At 37.5% G+C, this 26,837-nt stretch overlaps 1 protein-coding gene across 2 annotated transcripts in view; it reads right to left on the bottom strand.

The window, feature by feature from the left end:
• Positions 1 to 507: 507 nt before the first annotated feature.
• GUCY1B1 (guanylate cyclase 1 soluble subunit beta 1) overlaps positions 508 to 26,837 on the bottom strand; it is a 60,298-nt gene continuing 33,968 nt past the window's right edge. Inside the window, exons 3-12 of one of the 2 annotated variants that reach the window (XM_089525622.1) lie at positions 25,178 to 25,375; positions 14,874 to 15,104; positions 14,240 to 14,356; positions 13,888 to 14,021; positions 12,750 to 12,947; positions 7,070 to 7,307; positions 4,875 to 5,015; positions 4,380 to 4,534; positions 3,954 to 4,080; positions 508 to 1,884 (exon numbers count right to left, since the gene is read on the bottom strand). In XM_089525622.1, the coding sequence (XP_089381748.1) occupies positions 1,861 to 1,884; positions 3,954 to 4,080; positions 4,380 to 4,534; positions 4,875 to 5,015; positions 7,070 to 7,307; positions 12,750 to 12,947; positions 13,888 to 14,021; positions 14,240 to 14,356; positions 14,874 to 15,104; positions 25,178 to 25,375 (1,563 nt within the window). In that variant the 3' untranslated portion in view covers positions 508 to 1,860. The remainder of the gene's footprint in view (positions 1,885 to 3,953; positions 4,081 to 4,379; positions 4,535 to 4,874; positions 5,016 to 7,069; positions 7,308 to 12,749; positions 12,948 to 13,887; positions 14,022 to 14,239; positions 14,357 to 14,873; positions 15,105 to 25,177; positions 25,376 to 26,837) is intronic. The other variant, XM_089525621.1, reaches the window with a different exon arrangement.

The following is a 26,837-nucleotide window of genomic DNA, read 5'->3' on the forward strand; positions in this document are numbered from 1 at the left end:
GTATTACAGACACATCCTGCAAAAAGCCTGAATTTCTCAGAACTGTATGTGGCAGGATCACATATTTGAACAGAATGAGGAGTATTTTAGGGTAGACAAACCCTGAGTGAGTCAGCAGAGAGGCAAGAAATTCAGAGACAACTCCAGTAGCCCTCACACTGATAATTTGTGCTACTCTATTCAAATGATGCTTGCTGGTACTACTGCTTGTTACTGAACGATGCAGACAAGCCAGGTAGTGTGGTGAGATGCTGGAAGACAGAGGTTACAAATACTTATACAAGGGACACTGTTCCTGTTAAAGTAAGGATATCATATATTTATTGTGTTATTTTCAAAAATTAAAATACAAGTTTTCACTGGGAGAAAAATCCTTCCAAGGATTACTGAAGTGGGAAGAATCCATAATTTAAAACCTTTCCTTGTGCACACATAAACATAAAACATCTATACATATATTTTGTATTGATTTTTATATATATATATATATATATATATATATATATATATATATATCCAACACATTTTATACATAACAATTATATTTATGTATATATACATATATGTACAGATTTATATTTTATAAAGACAGGTATTTTTTAAAAAGTTAATAATGGATGTATTATTCCTATAATATATCTAAAACCAGACTTGACAGTTTGGGTATATTTAGAACTCAGAGCATATGATAAGAGCCGAGGTTCATAAAAATACAAGTGTTGTTTACATGACAGTTACATTTACACAGGTATATATATATGTATTTCATATATGTATGAAAACATGATGAATTGGGACTGTTTTGCTCCTCCTCTCCCTGTCATGCCATCTTGATTCAGAAAGGGCCCTTTCAAATTGCATGTGGGATACAGCCTTTGTCAATTCCCCTTTGTAGGCTGGGTGGGGGGTTTCCAATACTCTGAAGAGCTGTTAAGCTCCACTGAATTCTACATTTCAGGACGACTCCGTTAAGAGACCGGGAATTTCCCATTATTATGGCATTCAAGGCTGGATACCCAAAATTTTGTTTAAAACTCTGTATGACTGTACACACTTGTGCACAGGCAGGAAATATTGTTTCACATGATACAAAAAGTTGTTCAGCAACAGATTATGCATGAATCACCTTTTTCATTTGAAATCAGTAAAAGAAACAGGAAGGAATATGATTAGATTTAGAGCAGTAATTGGCACATACTTCCCAAGAACTTTACATTAAACTGCCTAACTTTCTCTTCCATGTAGAAAATCCATATGTTGCATATGATGACAGCCAATACATAGTAAAAGAGCAACTGATAGTGCATTGAAACTAGCTTCTAGAACAAATGACAATGTCTCACAATAGCAGACTTGAGGGAAGCAGATGGATGTGTACACAAAATACTTTACAGCAAAATGCCAATCATGGTTGTAAAAAATTTCATTCTCTGAGATCATGATTGCTATCAATTAGAATCTCTTTCCTCACAGAAACAGCTATGAGTCAGACCATTGTAAAGATCATGGAGATTAGTCAGTAGATATGAAGATGAAAAGCATATGGGTGATGCACCATATTTCTCACGGTTAGCTAGCACACACATGGCTTAAAAGTTCTCTTTTATGTTAGGATTTAAGATATAGAAACAGAGACACAGGATCTTTGGAGACACATACTCACGGCAGATATACTACAATATCAAAAGCTAAATGTGAATAAAACACAGCAAAGGAACATGAAGAAGGCAGTGATCACATAAGCAAATGGAAGAGGTACAAAATGTAGCAACAGCAGTCACATCTAATTGCTACCAGACTATGTTAGTGGCAGGACACAGTGTTCGACTCTGTTCTTTGTCTTCTTATGTTTCACCTGGTTCAGTTAGAATCGTGTGTTACTTCCTTGTAGGCATGCAAGAGAGGTTTGGAAAGAAAGGAGATGAGCTTACAGTAATAATGAGCAGTGTGAAATATTCTCATGTGAATTGCAAAGAATTAAAACAATGTAAGTATCAATGTTAAGCCATTATCATAAATGCTATGTATCTTGATTATAAAGGATAGAATGACAGTTCAGGTTTGTATCCATAGAATATCTTGATTCCTATGAAGAATACTTTCCCACTGAGAATTGTGTTATGAACTCTGGAAGACTGCAAAATGAGGTTCGTGGAAACTGACAATGTGCCACTTCTGAGAGAAACTCAAATATGGAGCCAGACATCATTCTTATAAATCTGCAATGTCTTTATTCCACAATATTGTTGTGAGTTAAGAAAAAGTTTGTAAAGATATTGTTGAACTGCCAATTTCAGTATCCCTAGCCAGTGCTAAAGGTTTCTGGAAATGCCATTGCAGTGCAACAATATCTAGATCCACTTTATCCATCCTGGCATAGAAGCTACTGCTGCTAATATTTCTTCAGCAGAGATATCCAAATACAGTGTGCCTGCGTCATACGCGGACGCACCATACGTGGCATATACTGAAAGCCACAGGGAGCCCATGGGAGCAAGGGGCGGCATGTCCCATTAAGACTAATGGGGCGCGTGCCCGTGAGCATGTGGGCTGCGGCATGCATGAGCCCCATTATTTTCAATGGGGCTCAAGCATACGCTTTTTTTTACGCGCATGTGGGGGGGGGGCGTTGTCCGGAACTGATCCCCCATGTAAAAAAGGGGCACACTGTATAGTGTCCTTTTATAAACTCTGTTTATTAGAAATTATATCTACTATACACATCACTACTAAAGTAATATGGAGTGAAGTGTTTTCAGCATTAGGATTATGACAAGCAGTGGCCTTTAATTCTATGTCAATTAATGTGCAAATATGTTTTGTTAAAATGGAACTTTAAAAAAACCCAAACCTTTCTAAAGGGAGACAGTGTATAGAATCCACTTGTTGCAATGCTGCAAATGGTGAACAGATGCAAGACTTTAAGCGTCAAATTGTACCTATTTTAAGCTACACCGACACTGTATAAATTTATACTGTAGGGAAGAGAACTGGATCCATGCTCGTGTGGCACAGGATGCTGTTGGGAAGAGTTGACGTTGTTGCCATCCAGTGGTGAGGAGCACAAAGCATTATGATGTGGAGCATGAGAAAGTGGAGCTGGACAATCATAAGCTCCAACCACCCCTTTTCACTTTCTTTTGTCAAAAGTGCTCAAGCAAGGGATATTGGAAATTAGAGCATGAAACTGGTTTACAGTTGTTGTTTGTAAATAGATGGTCACTCAGCAGGTAATGGGAAGAGAAAAGAAGAGTTATGGTGAAAACCTCTGGCACCCATTTGGTGAAAGGAAGGGATCTGGATCTGCCTCTTTAGGTCACAGAACCAGGGGGATGGATAAAGGGACCATTCCAAGGGCTGGCCTGGAGGGGCTGAGTCCTCACTTTAAGTTGCAGGATTTGCAGAAGGTTCCTTGGGTTTGTCTTCCATTAGTGAGTTTGCTCAGGAACAACTCAGCTATTCACTTGTCCCCAGAGCCCAGGTGTTTCACCCAGGAAAAGCTGAGGTGTAGGTTTGGGGGTGACCCCCTGCCTCAACTGCTCCTTCACTAGGTTGATCCCACATCTGGTAGCTCACAGGGTTCAATACAGTTAAATAGGTTAATAGTTAAGTAAAGCAGCCCTTACTCAACCCAATTCCTGTGTCTAGTCTCTTTATTTCCACTGAGGGTCAGCAAAGAGTGTGAAATTAATTGCTTGGCACTGCCTCAAGGATCTTCTGAAACTGAAAAACTGGTTTCTAACATATGCATAAACACCAGGGACAAATAACAGTCATTAATCTGCTGTCATGATAGCAAACCTATTAAGGTAACAATGCTTTGAAATGGTTTGTTTCTTCTAGGGAACATTCAGTTTTTCAAGTCAAAATGGCCCTTATGATTTAGAATGCTTATATGTATTCCTTGAAGGTTGTTTTTTTTTTTTTTTAGGGCACAATTTCATTAGTCATACCTCCGTCTCTGTGCACTTTCTGGACAAAAACCAAACTTGCATTGGTTCTTTTTTACCCTTCATGGAAACAGGACCTCTGTGTTCCAAGTGAAATTGTGGGTCTGAATTTTCTGGAGTCATTAAACACCTACAATTAAAGAAAGGCATAATTAAAACATTAACAAAAATGATAGTCTGGCAAAGAGCATCCTGGTCCAGACTAGCAAGAGGTATATAATGTAAAGACATCAGAAAAAGACTGCAATAGCCTATCATAAGTACATTATTTGAAACTGGTTGTGTTCCAAGCGATTCTACTACAGTAAGTTCTATTAGGTTTTTGCACAGCAACATCTAATACAGCATGGTCTATAAAATGAATGAAAGAATAAACATGTTGTCCTAAAAATAAGAAAGCTGTGGTTTAGAAAATGGTCAGTTTCTCACCTGTATGTGTATTCTGAGACATTGATCTTTCCTTTCTCTCCAGTGGTTTCTGTCCTGCTTGTCAGATTAACGGTGTTTCCAAAAAGACAATAACGGGGCATCCTTTGACCAATGACACCTGTGACTACTTCTCCTGTATGAATGCCTATTGTTATCTTTTTAATTTTAAAAATAAAAAAGAGTATGTTACCATGATGATTTGCGAAAACCATTGCAAGTCACAACCTAGGATGCTATAAACAAGGCATTAAATCATTGTATTCCTTATCCAAATGATTTATAAAGCATCTAAGAAACATAATATATTCAGCATCAGTACTACATATTTTTTATCCATGTAATTCCTGCCTTACTATTTTGCCCCATTTTAAATTTTATAAACCTGAAACTTATTCTTAGGACGTATTAAGAAAATCCAGGGCTGAACTTGTGTGGCATAACATCTCCATCCCCACCAATTACAAAAAAATAAAATAAAAAATGTCAAAAACAAACCTGTACAGACTCTCCATCAACTTGAACCTGTCCAGCTATTTCCATCATATCCAGTGCTAAATGGCAGATAGAACGTGCATGATGGATGCATGGCTCTGGCAAACCACTTACTGTCATGTATTTGTCTCCAACTGTTTCAACCTAACAAAAATATATTAAGAATGGTATTAAGAATAATATGCATTATCTTCTTTGATCAGAAAGCAAGCTATTAATATTGATATAAAAAGTGTGTATAAGGAATGTATATTAAGCTAAGCCTTATCGTTGAATATTTTCCCAAAAGCAACTTGTCTCATCACAGTGATTCCTGCCCCCCAAAGCAATATATGGCATAAATATATATCAAAAAGAGTGAAATATAAAAGCTGGTAGTTCTAGATTAGTACCAAGTTGTTAGGGCTGGAATGATTAATGCAGAAGAAAGAGAGAGGTAGCAATGATATGCCAAAAGGTAGAGGAAAGGGAACCAAAGGCAAAATCACAGACTGCTCCTCAGAAAGTATTGATATTATCATGTATGATATGCTCAACAAATTTAGAAAAGAATCTTCAGGGGCAAATATTTTATTTATTAATTGGATTTATATCACTGTCTTTAACACTGTCTTTTACTCTTAGTGACCTATATTATGAATTAGATTAGCCTAGAGCTCAATTTTTGTTGCCTTTTGCTTCTTGGTGATAATGGGGTACATAAATACCAGCGATGGAAGGAATTACCATATATACTCTACTATAAGTCAACCACATGTATAAGTTGAGGGTAGGTTTTTGCGACAAAAATTATTTTGGATTTTGATATGACCTGTAAATAAGCCGAGGTTAAAACTTTGGGGCATGTAACAAAGCAAAGTTTCCAGGAAAAAGGCAAAGGAAAACAATGCGAAAGAACTTACAAAAGTTCAGCAGGCATAACTGTTTGTAGTCACACTAAAGGCAGGACGGAACAGAGAGTAGAGCAGGCAGGTCAGATTATGTTCTTGCCTTTCACCAGGAGACGATTCCTCTTTTTATAAGAGTTAAAGTACAGTATTTACATTGACCCATGGATAAGTTGACTCAGGTTTTTGGAGTCAATTTTTGACTAAAATTTCTAGACTTATATATGGGGATATACAGTATGTTTTTAGAGTACTGCTCCCAAACACCAGTATGGCCAATTGGTATTCTGGGAATAATGGTCCAAAATTTCCCATCTGTGGTATGCCCTATACATAACTAATAAAGCTGAATGATAGATGGTGGAGTAAATACATGAAGTTGCTCATGTATGGTTCCTACCTAGATTTCATGAGCAACTCCAGGAAAATGTTTTGGAATCAGCTCTTTGGTGGATATTTACACAAAAATTTTGTCTCCAGGATACTTTTATCTCAGAGCCTTTTATGATCATATATTGCATCTTACTATGGTTTGAGTATTGGACTATATATTAAATGCAATAGCAAGTACATTTCTATACCGCTTATCAGTGCACTTAAGCACTCCCTAAGCAGTTTACAATGTGTAAGCTAATTGCTCCAACAAGCTGGGTACTAATTTTAGCAACCTTGGAAGGATGCTAGGCTGAGTTGACCCTGAGTCCCTGGGTGGTACTGAACTCACAACCTTGTGGTTTGTGAGTGAGTGGCTGCAGTACAGGGATTTAACCACTGTGCCACCAGGGCTCCTATAACTCTGGAGATCACAATTTGATGCCCTGCTCAGCCATGGAAATCCATTGGGTGACACTGGGTGAATCACACACTTTTAGCCCTAAGAAACCTTATAATACATTTACCTTAGGGATGCCATAAGTCAGAAATGAGTTGAAGGCACACAACAACAATTCAAATATTCTGAGATCTAAGCTCATGCCATTTTACAAAGCTTTTCATAATCCCATAACTACACAGTGTTGTTTCTTTTTAATTTTTTTGGTTCAAGCTGCAACAGCTAAAACAGATATAGTCGGCCATCAGTATCCACAGAGGATCTATTTGGGAAACTGCCCCCCCCCCCCCCATGGATACCAAAATCCATGGATGGTCATGTTTTGTTGTCCCCAGTGGCAGCATGTGCATGTGGCTGCACCACCATTAGGGAGAATGGGACCTCAGTAGCAGCACATGTACATGGCTGCACCACCATGGGTTGTCATCCATGGATTCCAAGGGCCAACTATAGTTCAAAAATGGAACTGTGGTGCATACCTTATAAACAAAGGGATTTTTCCGTGAATCAGTCAGAATATCAAATCTTGTGTAAAGGTCATTTAAGAGATTGACAATTTTCATGGCTCCCTCTCCAGAAGCATGTTTACTGCAGAAGGCATTAAATCCAACAATGCCACTGAAAAGTATGGTCACATTATCATAACGCTTTGCTGGTACAGGACGCTTGTGTCTCAGCTCATTGGCCACAGATGGAGGAAGCACAGAATACAACAATCTACACAATGTTGGGTGGTAAGGGGGCGGGGAAGAAAAGGAGTGGAGGGGGAAGAAAGTCATTTTTTTATTGCAGTGAAATTGTAATACTTGATGACTAAACACATTCTAGGCTTCCAACATTCAGCAATTACAGATATTAATGGTGCTAAATAAATATTAATGGGACTTAATAATCCTTAAATAGTAGACACTAGACTGCATTAGAAATATTCCTAGAGTAACCAAATACCATTTAAAAAATCATAAAAGAACAGGGCAAAATCCAGACATGGTTCTGTATTTTAAGTCCTACTGAATAAACATACAGTGTGCCTGTGCCATGCGCAGGTTTTCCATGCATGGATTTGAGCTTACGCATACAGCAATCCGTGGAGAACAAAATGGCTTGAGCACCATAGGCGCCATAGCATATATAGGGTGTGTGTGTGTGTGTGTATGTATTTGTATTATATGCGCCACCATAGCATATAAAGGGATTTAACCTTACATGGTTTTTCCAATACGTGGGGGGGGGGGGGTCCCATATAGGAAGAGGCCACTGTATTTTTAAATCCCTGCAGTTGAAAACGGATAAAATTTTAGTTGTTGTTTTTTAAAGTTTTTTTTAAAAAACTTTAATTTTGTTGGAAGTCTACCCACAATCTTCTCCATAGAAGCCACACACAAAAACCTAATTTATTTTATCAAGATGACAACAATGGTTGGATAAAAATAGTTTGATGGACCTTTTTATGAGGAAAAAACAGCATAACAGAAGCAAATATCTATGATACAAAACATTCATTTTGCAAGTTTCACTAATCCCAATGGACAAACGGTGGTATGACAATGAATGTGTACACTACACACAAACAATGGTGATTGCTATTCTAAACTACATATATACAGATTTATCACACATCCCCAGAACCAGCTATTTTCATATGTTTCTAATAATGGTGAAAAATATTTGGTTACTTTGATTGTTAACCAGATAAAATTTTACTAAATTATGTTCCATTAAACAAACATTAGTGTCCAAGATTGAGGCATAAAAGCTAATGAGACAAGGAAGATCAGAAAGGGAGATAACAATAAAAATGCATGTGTTTCCTTCAAAGACTAGGACATGAAGTCTTGAAGAATGCCTTCACATCCGAGTACACCAAAACACACATTACATAAACACTCTGATGTGGCCTGTAACCATTTCTGTAACCATTTACCTGATAGCAAACACTGGTGAATTATCTGGACTTACTGCTGAGTAAAGATGTGCAGGACAGAACTAATAATATAGTTTTCTAGATGAGTGAATATTGTATGGATTTATTTTCAATTAACTAGGCTTATTTTCACAGCCAATTTTCTCAGCGAATTGTAATTATATTCTGATTCTCAGAGGGCATATATTAATATGGGCCAGTTACATACATCATAAGACAAAAACCAAACACGGTAATCTGTTCCCTATCTATGAAGTACAGTAAAGTTTATAACATTGGTTGCCAAGCTCAGAATCAGCATATCCTAACACTTCTGGACATGGTTGGTAGGTGATGACTACTTTTCATAGTATCCCCATAACAATACAATGAAGACAATCATTTGTACAAGAGAAACAGAATTTAAAAGAGAAGCCTAACTGCTAATAGAGGATTTAAAGGGATTTGGTTTTCATCATGTGCATAAATTCTTTCCCTCTCAAGAAAGGATATTCCATTGGTACAACATTTTATTAAATGCAGAAACTCCTAATCTGAAATGTAATTGTTTTAGAAATATATTTCTTAAACTGTCATTCCATGGTCAAATAAGCTCTATATAATTTTTTGTGGGTTTTTCGGGCTATGTAGCCATGTTCTGAAAGAATTTATCAGTGATGTTTTACCTGCATCTGTGGCTAGCATCTTCAGAGGTGGGGTATATATACTGTGTGACCCTTGGTTGGGAGGAAGTGATTTACATATTAATCTCGTCTGTTGTTGAATGGCAAGACCTCAGGGTGGGAGGATATGTGGGAGAATATGTGTGTCTACTTTATTAGCAGCCCATTGTCTGTGGGGAAAGCCCCTGACCGTGGACGATGTTCATTTTCCTGTTTTGAGTCTTGACTTTGGTGTTTTTCAGGACTGGTAGCCAAACTTTGTTTACTTTCAGGGTTTCATCTTTCCTGTTAAAGTTGTCCAGGTGTTTATGGATTTCAATGGCTTCCCTGTGCATTCTGATCCGATAGTTGTTGGCCTGGTCCAGAATTTCAGTGTTTTCAAATAGCATTTTATGCCCAGGTTGGTTTATAACATGTTCTGCTACTGCTGATTTTTCTGGCTGGCCCAATCTGCAGAGTCTCTTGTGTTCCTTGATTCGTGTTTGAAAAGGGTCAAATGCCACCAACTTCTGAAAATGCAAGCCACAGATGCAGGTAAAACATCAGGAATAATTTCTTCCAGAACATGGCCACATAGTCCGAAAACCCCACAAAAAAACTATGGATGTCAGCCGTGGAAGCTCTACATAGCTTCTAACAGAGTGAAGAAGGAAAATATAGGGCCATGAATGGACAACTGTAAAAGACCAGAATCAGCTTCTATTGAACAGTTAATACAGACATCACAATATATCCAGCTTCCAATTATGATTTGACAAGGCAGCTATTCAGTCTTAACATATGCTAACAAAACCGAGCAAGAACAGCTCTATAGACCAGTTTTTGCACTGATAATCCTCGTCATGCCCTCAGGTCCAAAACACAGTTTGAGGCTGCCCTGGTTCAATGTTAGGGAATTCTGGGAATTGTAATTTTGTAAGACATGTAGCCTTCTCTGTCAGAGAACTCTGGTGCCACAATAAACTGCAATTCCCAGGATTCCCTAGCACTGAGGCAGGGCAGTTAAAGTGGTCTCAAACTGAATTATTTCTGCACTGTGCTTTGGACCTTAGATGTTGAACTGCAATGCGCAACATTCCAATTCAGACTATGTTGGCTAGCACAGCTAGGGGTTGCAGTTTAACAACACCTGGTGCAATTACCATCCTTGACCTATGTGAACAGCATACATGCCAAATAGCCTGTATCTCTACTTTCAGAAGTTTAAAAAAAAAACTGGGGGGGGGGGGGGGGAAGAAGCATCTTAGGTTGATCTGCAGCCAGATTGCTAACTGTGGCTGGCTATAGGAAGTATTCAACTTCCTTTTTGCAATAGCACCACTGGCTGCTAGTCTGTTTGTGGGCACAATTCAAAGTGCTGGTGATGACATATAAAGCCCTGTATGGCTTGGGTCCAGGCTACTGAAAAGAGAATTTTTCCCTTTATGAGCCCATTAGATGTCTAAGATCTTCTGGAGAGGCCTTTGTCCCATCTCAGACTCATTTGGTGGCTGCTGCCTGTCTTTGGGCCTCCCTCCCTAGGGAGACCAGGATAGTTCCATCCTTGTTTTCCTTACATCAGCACATGAAAACATTATTGTACCATGATTATAGCGTTAAGCTTTTCGAAACTGAATGGGATTGGCTTTTCTTAATGTGCTGTGCTGTTTTATGATTTGTATAGTCTTTTAAATCATTGTAATATTTTTAAATATTTAATGTTTCAATTTTTATAAATTGTTTAATAGCTTTTCAAATAAAGTTTATATTTTTATTGAACTTTTCATCATTTTTAATCTGTAATTTTTTTGGGATATGTTGTTGGTTGCCTTGAGACCCAATACTAGGAGAAAGGCAGGATATAGACTCATCCCTCCACATCTGCAGCTTTGAGTTTTGCGATATTGATTATTTACCGATATTGATTATTTACAGATTTTGCTAATATGTTCTCTCTAGGAATATCTAGGTCTTCCAGTGCAATTCTATGGTCAACTTTAACCAAAAGTGGCACTGAAGGACCTAGAGATTCCTAGAGAGAACACTCCACTAGGCATTCATAGCTCCTCCAGCCCAATTCTATAGACAATGTCTTGCAGATGTTGACCACAGAGTTGCACTGGAGGGAACAAAGATTCCTAGAGAGGTGTTCTCTCAAGTAAAAACATATTTTTGTTATTTGCAGTTTTTCCATATTCACGTGGGTCCTGTGCCCCCAACCCCACCTAATGTGGAGGGACAAGTGTAAATGAATATAATAATAATAATAATAATAATAATAATTGGTCACAATGCTGCAATTATTGTGAGAAGTGGCAAAGAAATAATATCAGCAGACTAAGATAGTAATAATTATTACGGTAGTTATATAATACCACTTCTTTGCAGTTTAGCCTTGAATACATTACAAATAAGTGTTTTAAGACCTTTTTGAACCTTGCCTACTCACAATAAAACCAATTTTTATTTGTTTATTTAATTCCCGCCTTTTTCCCAGTTCAGGATTTGAGGTGGCTTACAACAAACTGTTAAAATTCACTGCGTATGGAAGTTAAAAGTAATTAAATGTTTAAGAAATAAAATCAGTTAAAACAAACAAACAAAAACATTAAAAGCAACAAAGAAAAATCCAGCACATTTATACATGGTGCGTTTCCTCTAAAAATCAATTCACAAAGGTCTACCAGAATAAAACATCTTCACCTGGGTGGAGAAAGATAGTAAGAATGGTATAACCTCTTTCAGAAAGGAGTTCCAGATTCTAGAGGCAGTCACAGGGCCATGAAGGCCCTCCCCAGTGTTCCCTGGTGGGAACATGTGAGAATGGTGCGACAGAGAGAAGGGTCACCTGAGAAGATCTCAAAACATGGACAGGCTCGTGTGTGAAAATACAGTCGTTCAAATAACCTGGACCTAGGCTGCATAGGACTTCATAGGTCATTATCAGCACTTTGAATTCTACCCAGAAACAAACTGACAATCAGTAGAGCTGCTGCCATAGGGGAATTGTGTGTTCCTTGCAGCCAGGCCCAGTTAACCATCTGGCTTCAGCCTTTAAAATGAGCTGGTTCTGAAAGCTCTTCAAAGGAGTCTCACACAGAGCACATTAGCATAATCCAAATGAGATATAACTAAGGCATGTTTCACCGTGGCTAGGTCTGATGTCTCAAGGAAAGGGCACAGCTGGCACACAAACCTTAAATGTGCAAATGCACTCCTGGCCAGACTCAGGTTTCAATCCAAGAGTACATACATTTATATATGTGAATGATACCCAACTTTATTCTTTCCACTTGAATCCAAGGAAGCTGTTTCAGTCCTGAACTGGTGCCTCTCATCAGTAATGGAATGGATGAGCATAAATGTACCCCCTAGTTTATATGGTTGAAAAAACTGTTGGCTGGCTTTAGCTGTTCTTTGTCATTAATGGGAAAGGCTACACCTCCTGTTCATTTTGGTGGTTACCATTTATATGTCATTGGATAATGCAGAATCAAACGAAGTTGTGAATCTTCAAACATACAGGACAAGAAGACTGAAAATATCATTTTACTATTTTCTTATTCTTACTTAAAACTGGAGTTTTAGTCTTACGTGTCTGTCTTTTTCTTTTCATCTTCCAGTGCTCTTAATGTGTGCTGAAGCCTGTCTGTTAGTATCTCCAATTCTTGTGTTAGTTTGTATTCCTCTCTAAACTGCTCCCCCAAAAGGACCAAGTCACGGGTGGCGTCATGCAGTGGAATGTCACTCAAGTACAGCCCTCTTCTGGTTAAATCATCTAAATTCATTACACTGTAATACAAGAAGACAGTTAAAGACAATAGAAAAATGTTTGAGAAGATTTGATCTACACTGGCATAAATATTACTGATTATGTTATTCTGGGAGAGCCGGTATAGCGTAATGGTTTGAAAACTGGACTACAATTCTGGAGACCATGGTTAAAATTTGTGCTTTGCCCTGAAACCCAGAGTGACCCTGGGTGTCCTATTCCCTTAGCCTGAGAGGAAGGCAAAGGCAAAACCCCTTTGAACAAATCTTGCCAAGAAAAGCCCATCATACAGTTACCTTAGGGTCAACCATATGGAGGGACAGAAAAACAAACATTATTTTGGAAGTATTTAAAATTGCCAAAAAGTAACTATCTTTTTTGCCTCATAACTTTAATATCCACTTTCCTACCTTACTGCCTAGGATGAGGATTGACCATACCTTTATATACAACTTTTTAAAACTAGTTAGAGTTAGTAGAAAAAATATGTATCAACTGATGCAACACACTCCAATGTGAATTTACCTACTGGCTAAAAAATGAGATGAAAATCAATCATTATTTTACTGTTTGAGTTGCAATAGGCATTACAGAAAAGAGGAAGCAAAGATACACAGCTTAATATGTCCGTCAACAATCAGTGGATTAGCATTGCTATAGTAAAAGAACAGTGTCCAGAAAATGTTCACATGAAACAGCAAAATAAATGGGATGATCCATGGCTGGATTTCCATCAGACTAGTTGGGTGTGGTAACAATTTCAATTTCAAATGCAGACAGGACAAGATTAAATACTTCTTCACCAAGCACTGCTGCTCTGATCAAAATTAAGAGCCCTCAAATGTATGTATTTCAAAGCAAAATGAGTGGACGTGTACACACTGCTTGCATCATGACTGTTGGATTCTTAAAACACTAGTTTTAGTAATAATGCAATTCACAGAAATTTTGTTCACTTACCTGGGAGAACAAAGAAAGAGAATACTATCTGCTTCAGGTAAGTAGATCATTTGACCCTTGAGCCGCAAGCAGCTGATTTCTGTACCAGTTAACTCATCTTCACATTCCAACTTTTCCACATCCAATAGCCCTTCCTTGTAATAAAACAGAAAGTATAATTTCAGCTCAATGATGAGTGTATATGCTTTCCTATGCTCCTTAGAAGCTATTTAATGTGTTAACTAGAAACACATCAAGAAGTAAAGAAAATTGTTTTCCCCATTATTTCAAAATAAAGGTGTGAGATTCTGTTGTTCATCCCATTAAAGCAGGACTACTTACTGAAACATTTTGGGTGAACAGTATTAATTACCTTGCTCCTCAGCACAAAAACTGTGTTGATATGTGAAAGGATTCCATGGAAACTAATGTCAATATGAGGCCGAACCAATGAAAATACTGACAGTAGATTGCAGTATCCTGGCTGGAGCTGAAAGAGTTGTAAAACATGAATTTCAGTTAAAAATCTGGAATTATTTATGGTCAGTAATAGTGATTACATAGGGATTACATTCTGTCTCCCTCTGGTGTGTTAATTTGTAAGCACAATTTTGAAAGTTGGTTCCACTTCTTTGGTTCTGGATTTTAGTAAAACATTGTATTTTGATCGGTGGGGAATGTGATGGCAGTATACTAGGCAGAGAATGTTTACTCTTCTTTCAGAATGTAGTAGGTATTTTGCAATGCTAATAGATGTTAAAGTAACAAAGCAATTTCAAAAGATTGGTGGCTGTTGAAAGAGAAGTTTGTGATGCAAACAAACGTTCAATTAAATGAAGGCATAAATGTGTGTGGGTGTTGTTTTTTGTAACAGCAAGTAATACAGTTCAAGATAATACAAATTATTAGCTTACACAGGATATGTACAAAATCACTATAAAGCAATGGTTTGTAATACATGAGAATAACGTTGTGAGAAGATAAAAGGGGAAAAGAAAAATTCTCACCTGTGGAAGGACTCTATATATTGCATTGCCACACTGAGTGACAACTAGATCTCTGTCAAATATAATGTGAAAAGGGAAAGCCTTGCAAAAAGTATACGGGCTAATCCGTGACTCTTGGGTGCCATTCTCTTCAAATCTGTCCAAGTCTTCATAAAAATCCTCTTCCTTAGACTCCTTCTCTTCAATTAAAAATTGAATATGATCACAATCTTCATTTCTTTGCTGAATAACCTGAACATGTAAAGAAATACAGACAAATTATAAGCCTTTTTACTCATTATTCTCCAGAGGATAAAAAGAGTTCCTCCTGAATTTCAAAACCATTTCCTTATTTTGGTACTCGATTTGAGTATCCAGACTGATAATCATTCTAGCTGCTTTATCACACTAGGGGGCAAACAGGATTTAAACAAGAGTTAAATGAGAGTTAAACAGGAAATACCTGATGTTTATCACATGACATTTCCTGTTTAACTCTTGTTTAAATCCTGTTTGCCCCCTAGTGTGATAAAGCAGTAGATGAGAATGAAACTTACAGCTGATCCAAAGTAAAACTTTAAGGGATGCTATGTTTATCCAGATTGAAGACTTTATGCCTTGACATGACGTGATGACTTCAATGTCATGAGAGCTTGAAAATCTGAGGCCTTCTGAGGTTTCCTCAGACTTTACTCAACAATTCTCAGTTCAGCAAAAATAGTGGTTTGAATGTTGGACTCTGGAGACCAGGGTTCGTTTCACGGCTTGGCCATGAAACCCACTGGATGTCCTTGGGCAAGTCACATGCTCTCAGCCTCAGGGGAAAGCAATGGCAAACCTCCTCTGAACAAAGCTTGCCAAGAAAACCCCACGATAGGTTCGCCTTAGGGTCACCATAGGTGAGAAATGACTTGAAAGCAAACAGCAACAACAACGAAAAGGACCATGTTTAGTGGGCAGAGGTCACCAGGGTTGATGAAGTCCTTAATACGCTAAAACCGACCTCAAAACATGGCAGTTGTCATTCCCATGATGCTCCGATATTTCCTGCCTCTCACTCCATTGTTGTTGTTGTTACTGTGTGTCTTCAATTTATTTACATTGGATTATTTCTGCCACCTAGACTGATACCCCAATTATCAGAATCTTCTCCTTGGACCCACAGTTCAATTACATATGAATTAAGGATTTTAATAGGAGAAATTGGATTTATTTATAATTATTTAATCTCAACATAGAGTTCAGTTTATAATTTTCAACCATTTTAAACTGCAATGCCATCATTCTGCTTTCTGCTGCCATTCTTGACTATTTGGTTCACTTGATTATTTGCATATTTATTCATATTATTTCTACACTGTTTTTCAAAAAATGGTTTCTAATATTCCAATTCAGAATAAGAGGCAAAAGCACAGCAAACCATTATTAAAGAATCATTCAACAGAAAGCAGCCTTTACCACTGTTGGCATTGGATATCGTAGCCCATTTAAAGGTTAGGAATCTATCAAAATGGAACTTACTCAACAGGCATTCTGAGAACCAAGCTTCCCTTTTTCTGCTTCATGAGAAAATGTCTAAATTGGTAAAAATTACATAGGAGCCACCTACATAGATTTGGGCCTGTGCCTTTAGCTCTAATCACTGCTGAAATGTGATCCAGAACATTCTTCCCAGACCTCATTTGGCCTTCAGACTGAAAAATGTTAACCATACGTACAATAAAGGGCTGAAAATAATGTCTGAGGAAGGGGAATTGTTATAGATAGGAATAGGATTTGCTTTTTGAAATAACTAGTATAATATAATTCTTGCTTTGAATAAAACAGTAAACAGTAACCACAAAGAAAAAAGCATTTGGCAGCAGATTTCTATATTTCTATATTGAGACTTCCTAATGACTTTTCCCCTGGCTATGGCCTCCATCTTCCATGCATATATCTGAGTGCTGGGGAAGCTTTTCCGATCACTTGGAGGAGATTTGAAAGGAGGACAAGAGTTGGAAGAAAAGGAAGAAATTAGCGATACATTCCTATACAAACAGGCATGCTTTGGCATGCACAAACAGCAATCTGGACACAAACCAGCTTTGCAATTAATTATTGTGGCTATTTGGTTGTATGAGAAAATAGACCAAATCTATGAAAACTTATGCTACAACTTCTTTTGCTCATTCTCCAAGGTGCTACAAGATTCCTTTGCATACTGATATTCTAGATTTGCACAGCTGTTTCTGAATTCTAGTTCTACCTGTGTCTCACTGTTATTTAAGCAAGTGATTCAGTCACATGTTCTTATGGCACTCTATGTGATTCTCATTGGTTTGACTACAAGAAACCACACAAAGGATTTGACACCAAGTAATTCATCTTCTAGTAATATTTATAAATCTCCAAATAGCAAGACATAACTGCTTGGAGAAAGCTAATTCTTTTTCCACTCCTGTTTTAATAACCCATTAAAATTAAGAATTAAAGAAATTTTAGTAAAATTAATGTAAAAGTTTTCATCAATTAAGTGATCAGGAGACTTAAATCAGCATCAGTTTTCATATTAATAAAAATTATATTGAAGAAATAATTACTGTATAATTTCATAGCTTTTAAACAACGTCATATATCAGAACAGACACCATTTTAGAAGGTATGTGGAGGGGCAAGATAAAAGCTGCTTCTAAAATGGTGCCTGCCAGCCTCAATTCTTAATTATTTCAGGAAAAAAACTTTACATAAAAAAAGTCTGCTGCCTCATTAAGTGGGTAACTTGTTAATGTTCCTTCTTTTACTGACAGATATGGAGGTTAACCAATTTATTTACAGGTTAACTGACTTACAGCACTTATCAAAACAAAGCAAAATAGCTGAAATGTTTACATTAGCGAATATTGCTTATTATAAGTGATGAATTAGGTTCTCTTTCCATCCAGAGACCCTTGGGTTTTCTCAGCATTAACAAGTTAAAATTGAAAATGTAATGCGAGAAAACAAGCATAATGAAGACACTGAACATTATAAAAATCCCTACATAAAGACAGAGAAAAAGAAAAAGTAACAGCACTGTCTGTCTGCCATTTAACCTGTGAAATTGCCTAGTACGGAAAGTCAATAGGATGACACTACAGCTAAGTCTGCATAGTTTCAGAAAACCCATCTAGTTTCATTTAGTTTCACTGAAATACTCCGCCATTCTCCTATCCTTTTCAGAGTGAATGTGTGTCAATAATAGCACAGTTGCAACTGTCATTCGCAGCACTCGCTTGGAATGAAAATTAGTGTCAGTCAGCACTAAGAAGGGCAATTGTGACAGAGCAGGGGAACAAAAAATATGAGTCAGAAAATGGAAAACGAAATAGGTGCCTGAGCAAAAGTGAAACTGAAATCAATGAAAACATTTTAAAGCATTTATTTATCATGGACAAGAAAAAATAGACAGAATTTAGTTGTGTTTGTTATAAGAAGTGGTAGGCTTAACAGAATATCCATTGTATGCGTGGATTACCATGTTAAAAGTATTTTACCTTGAAATATGTTAATGTGTGATATAGAGAACAACCCAAGTTAAATTCAAAAATGCATTCCAAATGCATATCTAAATGTCTTCCTAAGTTTGGTGCCATCCAGATGTTTTGGATTTCAAGTGCTGTGGTCCCACTAAATACTGGTCATGTTAATTGGAGAGGATGGGAGCTGCAGTCCAAATATTTGGAGGGGGAAAGGTTTGGGAAGGCTTCTCTAAATCATTCTTAATTACAGTATTTGTTCCCATTGAAATCTTCCCATTTCTCCTTCAGTTTGTTATCAAAACTGTCAAATAGTAATGGAAAACCTCTGAGTGTGTCCATGCCCATGTTTGGTCTCTAACTCCATTATTTCCTTCCAGCATAGCCAATGGTCAGGGATGGTGGGAGTTGTTGGAGTACAGCCATCCTTCTGAACAGGATTGAAGAACTTCTGACCCAGAAGGTTTCCCCGGTCAGCCTGCACACTTTTTCTGTTTTTTGACTGCTGACTGGAGCAGAGCAGAGGATGCTGTTGGATAGAGATGAACTAGAACTGTCAGCCTGGGAAACTGCTATACTTGGATTCCCTCTTGAGCAGACATGCATTAAATTTATCTTTTGGGTACTCCTAAATGTGTAACTGAACCAATTCTTAATCTGGAAGTGAGTTGATGCTCACTAATAATCTTGACCTGTGGCAATGCCCTCTGTTATTGGGCCATTTTGAAAGACCCACATATCTCCTCTTGGGAGAAAAAAGCTACCACAAAAGATGTCCCTGCTTCACCAAGTGTTTAGCTGCACAGGCATAATAGCTTGTATGCCAGATTTTTGAGCCAGCTGGAGATTCTGACAGACAGAATATATTAACTTTGTCCCCATCACCTCTGGCCCCTTCTAGTTTCTTCTAGTAATTCATGAACTCTCTAGGTTGTCACAGCCTAAACACAGAAGAACATTTCTTCTGGCAAGGGTCAGTGCTATGCTGTCTGTGATGAAGAAAGGCTATTTTCAGTAAATACCTGAGGCCATTGATTTTGGTCCATGTAGTTCAGGAGCTGTTGAGACCATTCCTCACATGTGTCTGTATTGTTGTTTTCACAAGGGTGTGAGAAATAGAATACTGCAGCCCTGTTCTAGAATAGTTTCCAAGTAGATCTGATGAAGCCCTTTGAAAGGATGTTTAAACGGAAATCTTCCTTCTGTCACTGTTAATGTTGCCAAATTCTTAAACACTGCAATAAGGCCTAAATGCTGGATTATTTATTTATGTATTTATTTAGGAGCTAACACTCCTGTTTGGTTTCTTTGTTACAGTCAATAGTTCAATAAAAATGTTGTGTAAAAAAGTGAGCTGTGTGTTGCATGGAAGATGCTGTACTTGAGCTCACCTCTAAAGTGAACAGACATACAGTGAACTGTGCTTTGTATGTTTTGTAGGAAAATTTTAACAATCTTATCTGAATTCATTACTTCTTTTGATCCCAACCTGTTTCCAACCTTGAACAGACTGGAATCTGGAATCCGGTCTGTTCAAGACCCTTCCCAAATTAGAATTTGGCCAAAAAAGGTCCTCTCTTACAGATATAGAATATAATCATTTTCACATTTACTTCATCCTCTTGAAATGATAGCCATTCTCTTCATTTTTAATTTGACAAAGCTTCTAAATCAGTAGAGAACATGGTACCCAAAGGTGATGGTAGGATATAAACCAGAACAAGTCCATGAAAGAATACCTAGGTAACTTATCTTCATTGAAAATAGAGTAAAACAAGCAAACCAGCTCCCCCACATTCCATGTGTTCTGCCATTTAGGTGGTTTTATTAAGCAGCAAGACTATGAAATACTTAGTAAATGAAAGAGCATCACCAACAGAGACACAGCCAGGAATAAAGTTGGGATTTGTTTCCACCTGTGGACCTAGCTAGCAAGTGACGTCAACCAGCCATATCTACGAACTCCTTCACCATGGTAACACCAGTAAAAATTAAGACAAATTGCTCTTCAGGTTTCAAAGAGGTATCTAGCAGATTCTGCCTTCCACGATTTGCAGCTTAGTAGATGCTTCTGCTCAGCTATATGAAAAGTAACTTCAACAGGAAAGCAAGAGTTTTGAACTGGTTTATATAGGACTTCAAAATTATTCTGTATGTGTGTATGTGCTTTTAAGTAACCTGTCCACTTCTGGCAACCCCATGAATTTCATACGGTTTTCTTAGGCAAGGAATACTCAAGAGATACTTTTGTCAGCTCTTTCCTCTGAAATATAGCCTAAAGCACCTGGTATTCATTGGCAGTCTCCTTTCCAAGTACTAACCAGGATGGACCCTGCTTAGCTTCCAAGATCAGACAGAATCCGGTGCATTTCAGGTATTTGTTGTTATCCTCTGTATGATCAACTTCAACTTATGGAGACCCTATGAATGAGAGACCTCCAAGTTAACTATTATCAACCACCCCCATGTCTTAAAGACTCAGAGCTGTATTGTTTCCTAGACTGAATCTATCTGGCATGTGGTCCTTTTCTTTTTCTGCCTTCACCATACTAAGCATTATTGTCTTTTCTAGTGTGTTGTGTCTTCTCATACAATATATCCAAAGTATAACAGTCTCAGTTTAGTCATCATGGCTTCTAGAAAGAGTCAGCCTTAATTTGCTTTATAACCCTTTTATCTATCTTTTTAGCAGTGTATCCACAGAACTCTTCACTAGCACCACATTTCAAATGAGTTTATTTTTTACCTATCAACTTTCTCACTGTCCAGCTGTCACAAACATACATAGATAGAAATTGGAAATAGGATGGCATGGACAACCCTAACTTTAGTATTCAATTATATATCCTTACATGTCAGGATTTTGTGTAGTTCCTTCATAGTTGCTCCTCCAAGTCCTAGCCTTCTGACTTCTTGACTGCAGTCTTCATTCTGATTAATGACTGAGCCAAGGTATGGAAAATCATGAACTATTTCTATGTCTTCATCATCTTTTTTAAAAAGTTATTTTAATCATCTGTGGTCACCATTTCTGTTTTCTTAATATTCAGCTCTAAACCTGCCTTTTCACTTTCTTCCTTGAGTTTCTTCAGTAACTGTTCCAAGTCTTTGCTATTTTCTGCTAGCAGTATGGTGTCATCCGCATATCTTAAAATTACTGATGTTCTTTCCTCCCATTTTCACGCCTCCTTCCTCCAGGCTTAACATATTATATGTTCAGTATACAAGTTAAACAGATTTGCAGCTTTGCCTGAACTCACCAATTACCATTTCTTTTCTTTGTATTCTGTCCTCAGAGTAGCCTCTTGTCCTGAATACAGGTTATGCATCAGATTTTGTGGCACACCCATTTCTTTAAGAGTGATCCACAGTTTTTTATGATCTATTAGCAATGATTAAAAGGCTCTCCCCATCAGAATGTTTCTTAGGGTTGTCATATTTCAGGGCACTGGCTGAAATACCAAGAAACTGTTGTGCTTCTCTGTGTCTCCAGGCAGGGAGATAAATTTCATAATAAACATTGCTAGAGCAAGTGGGTGGTTTTTTGTTGTTTTTGCTTTGTTTTTTAATGCTATTGTGTGAAGAGGCCTTTAAAACATTCATTTCTCCCCATTCCCTGCCAGTGCTAGTACAATGTTCTGCTTGTACCAAAAAGCCAGGAATGAACGCAGGGAACTCAGGGCCCAAACAAACAGGCCAAAAGAAAGCTGCTTTGGGTCACTTTTGAGGTATGCTATTTAAATTACACATTAGGACTGGAGCGTGGCTTTGGTGTGGCTTCCGACCTCTTAGGATGCATGCAGCATTTAAACAGCATACCTCCAAAGTGACCCAAAGCAGTTTTATTTTGGCCTGTCTGTTCAGGCCCCGAGTCTTAACATTGGGGCATACATGCAGGCCCATTATGTCATTTGGAGCAGCCCAATAGCATGGTATAAATAATGTAACTGTTTATCAACATGCTGCTCTCCAACATTTTTGCAGTATATGCACATGCTACTGGTGTGAAAACCATGTGGAACAAGCAAATCTGAATAGAGCAGTCATCGATTAATTTATTGAAATTACATTTCACTGCTGCTAAAAATAGACCAGCCATAAGTTGGAAATGTCTTGAAGGCACACATCACACCCAGAGTTCACAATCTTGTTAACTACTAATAGTACAACTACTAGTACTAACACTAGCAGTATTAGCATTATTATTACTTGCTCATGTAAGTACTATTTTTTATATCAAAGCAAGTGAAGCCAATTCAGTCTGCAAATCTGTTATGTCTCTGGCTTAGACAACTGGGACAAAGCTCCAATCTAAATATAATTCTGCCCTCAGTTATTGCAGTTTAAATCAATGGCAGCTTTTAAAACGACAGAATGCAATGGAAAGTTTCATCAAATGCCACCAGAGATGCATTCTGCAAATTTTGTTCAGATACAGAATAATGCCTTCCCCTTTAATGTCTTATTCTCTTAGAACACAGCTAGTTTGAAAAAATTTGCTTCTGCATCAAACTGACAAGTACCTTTAGAGGTTTTTACTTCTCCATAGCACATGTCACAACTTTCTGGCTTGAGATGTTAGGCATGCTTCTACATGACCTCTGTGTTTGTGGGCAGACTGTCATCTGATTTAATCATAGTTGTCTCCCATGACATACAATTAATGTAGTGTATAAAATCTAGCCTTATGATCTACAAGTTCTTCTGCAGAAGTGTTTCAGGTCTTCCACATGTTCTCTCCTTTGTCATACAGTATGATTTAACAGATTACACACATTCTCTCATATTAGCAATTGCACCACATTTTGTAAAGTTACAAAGCAATAAAACATTGGGTTTTGATTATTTAAAGGTAAAGTTTCCTCTTTGATGTGATTATCAAATCATGTCCGACTGTAAGGGGAGGGGATGCTCATTGGTTGCCAAGCTGAGGGAGCCAGCGTTGCCAAAGATGACCCCACAGTCATGTGGCTAGCATGACTGCACAGAATGCTGTTATCTTCCCAATGAAGCAGTATCTATTTATCTACTTATGAACTTGAAGGCTTTTATGGCTGGCGTCTGTAGTTTCCTGTAGTTTTTCTGGGCTATGTGGCCGCATTCTGGAAGAATTGGTTCCCGACATTTTGCCTGCACCTGTGGCCCTCTGAAGCTACCAGCTACAAATGCAGGAGAAATGTAAGGAATAAATTCTTCCAGAATGTGGCCACAATGCCCAGAAAACCCACAGAAAACTATACAATTTATTACACCAATTTGTCATTTTGAGGGTTCAAAATGTTCAGAGCTCCCTATCTTTGTATTTTCTGGAAATGCAGTTTGTTTGTTTTCCTTGTTTTTAAAAGCTGGAATTTAGTATTACAGTGCACCCGCATTATATACGGGCGCCTTACACGGCTTTCAGCATATGCTGAAAGCTGCTGCGGAAAAAAAGCAAGCGCGCCCTGGAAGGGATAATGGCATGCACGCACCGCCACATACACAAGCCCCATTCATTTAAATGGGGCTTGACCATATGCAGAATTCCCTTTATGCTACATAGGGAATTTCAGTCCACTAGTATTCTATTGGGGCAGGCAATTGAATGAAGAAGGAAGATGAGGAGTCATGACTTTATCCCATCTCTATCCCTGAAATAACAGTCCTTGAGAACTAAAGAGTGCTACAAGTCCCGTTCAAAATTATCTGTTCCAGCCACACTTATTATCATGCACACCCCTCTTGTTAACACTGAAATCCTCAAATCACAGTTTATTTGATTCAGAGTTAATATAACTCTGTTAGGTATACTGAAATCTGTGGCCCGCCTTGGATTCCTTCAGGGAGAAAGGCAATTTATAAATGAAATGAAATGACAAATCCCAGGAATCCACTGAGCCATGGAAGTTAAAAGCAGTGTCAAACTGCATGCAGTGAAGATGCAGCCTTAGCTTTGTTGCTGCCATTTGGGCTGACTTCTCCAGCACAAACGAATCTATGTTCCACAATGGTGAGTTGTGCTGAACTGACAAAATGCCGTAAGTAGATAACCATGAAAAGTAACATCCCATGTGAAAGAAGTCCAAATTGTGAGCATGGAAGAATATGAAATGTCCACTGTTGGTATTATTTAATAAATAAACAAATACCGAAGGGAAAAGCCTCTATGACAGATACATGAACCAGAAAAGACCATTACAAAAACATAAAGAAAAGGATATTAAAAAATATATATAAACAATATATATAAATGAGAATGATATTTACATCCAATATGGATAACCAATGAACAGGAATATAGAAATGTACGTTGTTGTTGTTGTTGTTGTTATATTTATTTATATCCCGCCCTTCTCCCAAAGCTGGGACACAGGGCAGCTTACAGCATTAAAAACACCACACAGTTAAAAACATACAAAAATAGTATATTAAAATAGAATTTAATCACTACAATAATTAAAACAAATTCAAGGCTAAAAACAAGTTTAAAAAGTATTAAAACAATATAACAACATTAAAACAATGAAATAACATTGTGGTATTCTATTTAGTTTTGAATGCTTCTATTCCTAATCATTCTCATTTTTGTTCATATATTCTTTAACCTTCTTTTCTCTATGCTTTTGTACTAGTTATTTAGCAAATCAAATATAAATCAAATTCTAAGATTTTTAAATAACAGAGTCGTGGGGAGGTTTACATGTCACCATGTTTTATGTGTTTAACAATGGGAAAATTGTACGGCAAATTGGGAAGGTTGGTTTTTTTAATGTAATAAGTAGGAAAATCTACAAAATAAATAACTGTAAGGTAAACATGATTAAGAATTGACTTAACTTCAAATCTTACCTTCATATCTATTTCTGTGCCATGGATTTGCTGAGCAACTGTTTTAATGATCCCAATGACAATATCCTGGAGACCTTCTCTCTCTGAGTAGTAATGCAGAATGAGTCCCTTCCCTTTTTCTGCATCAGTGCATCTAAAGGAAGGGGCACGCATGCCTGGGTATATTGTGGCAAGATGGTCATGCAGAGCATCAAGGTTCTGCAACAAAATTATTTAAAACAGGAAAAAATTAGAATCTAATACTCTTATCATTTTCAGTAGAGATCTATGCCCATGGAGAGATAAATACAAACAATATGGTTGATGCTTATAAACACCTTTAAAACACAATTAAGGATAGCAGATTAAAAACAAATTGTGGGAAAATTTAACAAATCTGGATCTAAAAAGCTGAAATTATAAGGAAACAAGTGAAGAAAATTCCAATCTGGTACCCAAAACTATTCATTCTCCAGATCCACTAACAACAAAAAGGAACCAAAAGCAACATACCATCTTGAAGAATATTTGTACCAAATCTGACCTTTCACCCAATAGGTCAAGCATTACTTCCCCATTACTCCTTTGATACAGTCTAATGCCATATTAGTTACTGCTTAGATGTTGTTCTGTATTGAAGAATGAAGAGGTTTTAAAAGTGCAAGATTTATCATGCTCTCTGTTGGCATCTGCAGATCCTCAAAACTCTCTAAACAGCTTTGGACTTCATTTCCCATGAGTTATGAAAAGTCTCAACAGCTGCTTCATCTCTAGGGAGATTTATGAAGGAAATGAGTGTCTAGTAAATTAATTCCTGAGGCTGTACACAGCCTAGAACATCCTCTGAAAACTTATTTGCTTTATGTTTTCATTGAGCTGATAGTTTCTCCATTTTTTTTACCTTCTTCTGAAATTAAATGCAACCAAAAGGAATACATGCAAGAATACAAGAGCACCAAAGACATTTAAAAACTCAGCAAATACAGGAAAAGATTCTATCTAACGCAAGATTAAAATTCAAGTTACAAGGCATACATTAAGTGGTGTGTGTCTGGGTGGGTAGGTGGATAGGTGGTTTAGAAGAAAACCAAAGGTTTGAACACCTTCCACACATGAATTACAATATGAAATGTGGTATAATTACACACACAAACATGCACACATCAGATTATTGTGGGGGTATTATGTGTGTATGTGTGTCTATAAATAAAGTTAATATAGGATTACTATTATTTCTTACCGCCTCTCCCCAAGGATTCCTTGCTTGCAACTTTTGCTGATGAATTTTACACAAAATGATATTTTTCAGTCTGTATAGGGAAGGGAGCCAAAGTGGTATAGTAGCTTGAATATTAGATTAGGACTCCAGCCATGGAAGTCCATTGTGTGACTTTGAGCAAACCATACCCTCTTGGTATTACAGGAAGGCAATGGCAAACCTCTGAATAAAACTTATCTAGAAAAGCCTATGATGGTGTCACTCTAAGGGCCTGAAGAGACAGGCCAAAATAAAGCTGCTTCAGGGCACTTTGGATGTGTGCTGTTCAAATGATGCATGCATCTTAGGAGGCTGTAAGCCGCACCAAAGCCATGCTCCAATCCTAAAGACTGGAGTGCAGCTTTGCCACAGCATGTATCTTTTAAACAGCATACCTCCAAAGTGGCCGGAAGCAGCTTTATT

Source organism: Sceloporus occidentalis, unplaced genomic scaffold (assembly GCF_023333645.1).
Source record: "Sceloporus occidentalis isolate IW3139 unplaced genomic scaffold, rSceOcc1.0.p SCAF_5, whole genome shotgun sequence".
Lineage (NCBI taxonomy): Eukaryota > Metazoa > Chordata > Lepidosauria > Squamata > Phrynosomatidae > Sceloporus > Sceloporus occidentalis.